This window comes from Marmota marmota, unplaced genomic scaffold (assembly GCF_001458135.2).
Source record: "Marmota marmota marmota unplaced genomic scaffold, marMar, whole genome shotgun sequence".
Classification (NCBI taxonomy): domain Eukaryota; kingdom Metazoa; phylum Chordata; class Mammalia; order Rodentia; family Sciuridae; genus Marmota; species Marmota marmota.
The window spans coordinates 10,749,249-10,755,248 of NW_026000057.1; the positions used below are offsets into that span (position 1 = coordinate 10,749,249).

Genomic DNA, 6,000 nt, shown 5'->3' on the forward strand with positions numbered 1-6,000 from the left:
CGAGTTCAGCCTCAGCAAAAGTAAGGCACTTAGCAATTCAGTGAAACCCCATCTCTAAATAAAATATAAAATAGGGCTGGGGATGTGGTTCAGTGGTCAAGTGCCTCTAAGTTCAACCCCCAATACCAAAAAAAAAAAAAAAAGGAAAATTGCACAATATTTAATTCCATCAAACATACAATATTTGTGTTCCAAGTTTTTGCAAAGCCAAAGGATTAACTAGAGCGTTGATTGCACTTGTAAGATCCCACATGACTGTGATAAAAATAAAAATAAAGGGAAGGCTGCTGGAAGTTATGCTTATAGCTGTATTAATGGCAGCCATTGATGTTGTGCGTCTGTGCCCAGGAAATACACAATGTGGCTGGGATTCGGAATAGTTCGGGATAGTTCGGATAGTATGGAAAAAACTTTAAAGAAAAAATAAAAGGGGCTGGGGATGTGGCTCAAGTGGTATCCCGCTAGCCTGGCATGCGTGCGGCCCGGGTTCGATCCTCAGCACCACATACAAACAAAGATGTTGTGTCCGCCGAAAAACTGAAAAATAAATATTAAAAAATTCTCTCTCTCTCTCCCCCTCACTCTCTCTTAAAAAAAAAAAACAAAAACTCTCTCCTGCCAGGGCCCCCATCTCTTGTTCTCTCTGTCTCAATCTCTTAAAAAAAAAAAAAAAGTACAGTGGCAAGTTTGGATAGAAGATATGATATGAGATAGGTGATAGAAAACAATATAAAAGGATGTTATTTAACAGACCCCAGCGCATTTGCCAGCATTCTTAGCTACTGATGATAGAAATTATTCTAGTTGGTATGAGAATTAAAGGAATTTATTAGAGAATATTAGGACACCAATAAGAAAGTAAAAGGCCGCCCCACAGAATGAGGGAAAATATTTGCAAATCAAATATCTGATTAGGGACTTGAACCTAGAATAGGACAATTCAAACCACAAAAGAGAAATATGAAAAGACAATGTAAAAATGGGCAAAGAATGTTGGTTGTTCAGCAATGTGAATCTACTCAATGGGATTGAACTGGACACGTAAAACTACTCAAAATGATAAATTTTATGGTAGGGATATATAACCACAATTTTAAAAATAAATTTTGAAAATTGGGCAAAGGATTTCAATAGACATTTCTACAAAGGTGTACAAATGGTCAATAAGCAAGAGAAAGATACTTAACATTATTAATCATTATGGAAATCAAAACCACAATGAAATGCCCAATTGTGCTTCATTTGTGCACTATGAATTAAATGCATTCTGCTGTCATGTATAACAAATTAGAATAAATAAATAAATTAATTAATTTTTTTAAAAAAAGAATCTGGGCAGGAGGATCACAAGTTCAAAGCCAGCCTCAGCAATTTAGCAAGATCCTAAGCAACTTAGCAAGACACTGTCTCTAAATAAAATAGAAAAAAGAGCTGGGGATGTGGCTCAGTGATTAAGTGTCCCTGGGTTCAATTAAAAAAAAAAAATCTGTAACTCCCACATGGTGCAGATTTGGAAAACTGTCTGGCAGTTTCTCAGAATGTTAGAAAAAACATTATCTTGTCTGACCTTCTAAGCTCTGGACAATATTAATCACTCCTTTCTTAAACATTTCACTCTACTTCCCTAATTGTTGGTCACCTTCCTTTCTTCCTACCCCCATCCTCACTGGGGATTGAACCTAGGGACACTCTACCACTGACGTGCAGCCCATTCCTTTCTTATTTCGAGATAGGGTCTCACTAAGTTGCCCAGGCTGGCCTTGAACTTGAGATCCTCCTGCCTCAACCTCCCAAGTAGCTTGGATTACAAGCATGCACCACCACACCCAGCCCCTCTTGTACTTCCTTTTTTTGGTAGTGGGAATTGAACTGATGGGCACTCAACTACTGAGCCACATCCCCATCCCTATTTTGTATCAAGACAGGGTCTCACTGAGTTGCTTGGCGCCTTGCTTTTACTGAGGCTGGCTTTGAACTCTTGATCCTCCTGCCTCAGCCTCCTGAGCCTCTGGGATTACAGGTGTGTGAGCCACTATACCCAGCCCCTCTTGTACTTTCTAATTTTCTTTTTCTATTTCCTTTCAGAGCAACTCTCTTTGCCTATTTACTTACAGCTGATATTTCTTCTCATCTGCATCCTCATGTCAATCAGTTCACACTGGGTGAATCTTATGGGTAGAATTGTTTCTTTGCTTCTCGGTCACCACGAAATGACCAGGCCTCTTTCACCATGCATGATGTAGTGTGCTGCTACAGGCCCAAGGAAACAGGGCCAAGTGACCGTGTACTGAAATCTCCAGAACATGAGCCCAAATAAAACTTTCCTTTTAATAAGCTGATTATTTCAAGTATTTTGTCATAGTAACTGGAAGGGAAGATGCAATTAGTTCAAATGAAGCCATTCTGCAGCAGGTGGGTCCCTAATCCAACGTGACTGGTGTTCTTAGAAAAGGGAAATTTGGATACAAGGGTGCAGGGAAAACCCCATGTGAAGATTGGAGTCACATTGCCATGAGCCAAGGAACTAAAAGAACCTAGGGGAGAGGCCTGGAAGAGATCCTTTCCTAGAGCTTTCAGGGTGAGTGAATGTCATGGCTGAACTAGGACCTTAATCTCAAACTTCCAGCACCCAGAACTGTGAGGCAATAAGTTTCTGTTTAACCTACTGAGTTTGTGGTACTTTGTTATGGGTGAGAGCCTACAACTCTGCTCCCCTCCCTGTAGGCATCAAACCCTAAAAAAAAAAAAAAGTTCTCTTTCTCTTTTGGAGTCTTTTCCATCTACCAGAGCTCCACTCCCACTCCCTTCTTAGGTTGGCCTCCTTTGATATCCCTTCTGAAATAATCTTTCTCAAACACATCCAATCAAGTCACTTACGTGCCCCACTGAAATCCCTCAGAGAGTTCCCCTGACTTCCAGAGAAAGTGCATAGCTTAGCAAACAAGCTCCCGGGGATCTCACTCTTTGTCACCTTCAGTAACTGGATCTCTCACCCCCTGCTGCCTCCCACAGCCCTTTCTCCAGCCTCTCTTTGTTCTACAAACCTGTTCGGTCTTCAAAAACTCAAAGCCAGCCTGCTCTGGGAGGCCGTTCTTGGTTTTCCGTGTGATCTAAAATCTCTTTCTCACCCACTAGTCTCGCATTTCTGTCACAGTACTTTTAGGTATCCCCCATGTACCCCGCCCCCGCCCCACTAGACTGTAAAGCGCTTGGGAGTAGAGACTTGGTGCTTTTTCCAACTTTCACTCCTAAGGCACTCCTCAGTGTGGAAGGACTAATTCACTGAGTAAAAAATAAACTCCCAGAGAGCCGGTGATATCTCACTATTTCCAGTGCTGATTGCATCATAGCTGACTTGTTTGTTGGAATAAAAACCAGAATTTTTTTTTCCTTTTATATTTGGTCACGTTTGTTTTTAATAATGAGCTGTCCCATAAAGGAGGCCGGCCCTTTTCAGCTCTCTCGGCCCCATCCAACTGAAGTCACTTCCCCTGAAGGGACAGTGTTTGCATTCTTGTTTACAGGACCGAGGAGGAGTAGACCTGAAAACCGAGCCAACCCGGTTTTCCAGCCCCCCTGGCCTGCGATTGGCGCACCCCGGGGGCCGGCCGCGGAGCCTGTAGTCATCGGACGGAGAAATCCTTCTGGAATTGGGCACCCACTTGCGTGTCTGTCTCGGCCTCCGGGTGCGGGATCAGCTGTGCGATCCCGGCCACCTATAATCCGGGATCTGCCTCCGCCTCGAGGTTTATGGAAAGCCGATGTCTCGCTGCCCTGGGACTGAGCACAGAATGGAAATGACCAGCCCGGGAGCCCTCTGGAACCGGGGACACCGAGCGCAGGTCCTTCGGAGCCCAGCCGGGAGGCAGACTTTCCCCCTCGTGCGTGCTTTTACCACTCGGGCCGCTCGCTCCGCAGGCGTCAGGCGATAAAGCGGTTTGACCTTCAGACAAAAATCGGGCTGCAGGAGTGCGGCTGCGGGGGAGGGAAGGAGGCGGAGAGGAGCTGGCGCCGCCGCCTGGGTCGCCCGCCCGCCGCCTGATGTCGTGACCCAGCCGACTAGGGCTCTGGCTGGGGGCGCAGCGGCGCCGGAGCAGTGGCGGGGTCCCCTTCCCGGCGCGTTTCCTCCGCGGAGCCAGCCCGGGTCTCGCAGTAAGTGGCAGCTCGGGCCGCAGCGCGGCGGCCACCTGGAGCACTGGGCNTTTCTCTCTCTCTCTCTTTCTTTCTTTCTTGTGCTGGGGATTGAACACAGGACCTACCATGTTAGGGCAAGATCTGAACCACTAGACTACTCCTCCAACTCCCAAACACTTTTTAAATAGTTAATTTAAAAAGAAATATTTTTAATAGTTAATTTTTAAAAACATTTTAATTTTAGAGTTTTGGAGGTCCAACATTAGATTAGGTCAGCTCCCAGGGTGTGCATGAAAGGTGGTTTCATGTGGCAGTCTGCATAGCCATGCTTTTTTCATGAAACAGATTTTAACCTATTTTCTTCTAAAAATGGAGATTAAATTTTTCATCTGTAATTTTAGAATATAGTTACGGACTTGTTGCAAGGCAACTTGTATTTCCAGATTCCTTTACCAGGGGTGGGAGGCAGTACTGCGGTCGGGTCAGTTCCTCCCTGTTCTATTTGACCTCTAGTCTCAGATTTCCACTTGATTTCATCCTTGGCAGAACTAGTACCTGCCCTTCAACTCAGGAAACAAAAAGAGCAGGAATGATCTGGAGTGCTTTGACAACCGCCACCAAAGACATAAAGTGTTTGGTGGAACATGACACATGTTACATTTCCTTCTCCTTCAAATTTACTTTCATATAGTGATTAAGGATCAGTTTTTTAAAACCTGCACCTCCCTTCTTCCTTAGGATATTCATGGGTTTGGTTGAGATGGGCAAGGTCATCTATACTAATGGAATGTCTTCTAGGAGAGATAATCTGGTCATGCTCTGGGCTGGGGACCGGAGGGTCACACCAGATCTCACTGCACCACTATTAGCACATTCTTTTCCCAACAGCTTCCCACTTCTTTCAACCCTATACTATAGGATCCCATTTAAGTACCTACTATGCTATTTTGGGATCATGGAATGTAGCACACCATCACCTTTCATTATTATGGTTTGTTTAAATGAAAATATCCCTTATCAGTAATTATCTGAGAACATTTTTCCAATCCCTGCCTTTATTTTCATGGAAAATTCTATGTTTATTAGATTCCCCTGGAAATTCCATTGCATGGCTTCTTGATTGTCTGGTCAGCTGGTTATTTCTACTTCTTACCTGAAGTACAAGCAGAAGGAACTTCTTATAAGATACTAAACATAAATGGCTTAGAGTCTGCATAAGAATTAACATCTCGTGCTCTCTTCTTTGGTCTGCTCTTGAGTTGCATTCTTTCCTTTGCATTTCTGTCCATTGACTATCCTAGAAAGAAGCTGGATAGTTACCTTGTGGATCAGGAGTGACCCATTTGTGCGTCCTTTCCTGAGCTTTTGCGTGACCCCATTCAATGGAGATAACTGAGTTGGATAATATAGCAGGACCCAAAGAAGCTTTGAAAATGATATCCTGGAATCCCCAAATCCTGGGAAGATAATATTACATAGTGTTCTCTTTTCTCATCACCCCACAAAAAATGGTACTGCTTCGTTTACACCAAATCCTATCTTGGGGTATAAATATCCAAAAGACAATGTTAGCTTGAATATATTCGGGCACTAAAAGTGTATTATACTGGCAAGGGCTGGTGAAATGCTTTGAATGCTATTGCTAATGATGAAGATAGGAACATTTTTTCCTTTTGATTTTTCTGGGGAAAATCGTTTCAGGATGTCTGCTGGGGATGCCCCACTGAGAATGTTGTTTGAAAAGCCTTGAGGCAAAGGCTGAGGTCCTATCTAACTCTGTCATCAATATTATAGTTGGTGCCCTAATTCTGCAGCTTCCACATCCTGGGATTCAAATAACTAGGGATCAAAAAAAAAAAAAAAAAG

The 6,000-nt window shown here is 43.6% G+C and overlaps 1 protein-coding gene across 9 annotated transcripts in view; it reads left to right on the forward strand.

Annotated features, from left to right (window-relative positions):
- The window catches only part of Trim2 (tripartite motif containing 2), a 189,328-nt gene that overhangs the window by 71,810 nt on the left and 111,518 nt on the right, over positions 1-6,000 (forward strand). For 2 of the 9 annotated variants that reach the window (XM_048813532.1, XM_048813533.1), the window contains exon 1: positions 3,468-3,881. The exons of 3 other annotated variants lie outside the window; for them this stretch is intronic. In XM_048813532.1, coding sequence (XP_048669489.1) covers positions 3,762-3,881 — 120 coding nt within the window. In that variant the 5' untranslated portion in view covers positions 3,468-3,761. Of the gene's footprint in view, positions 1-3,419; positions 4,153-6,000 lie in introns of those variants that run through there. 4 more of the 9 variants (XM_048813537.1, XM_048813538.1, XM_048813543.1 and 1 more) reach the window with 3 other exon arrangements.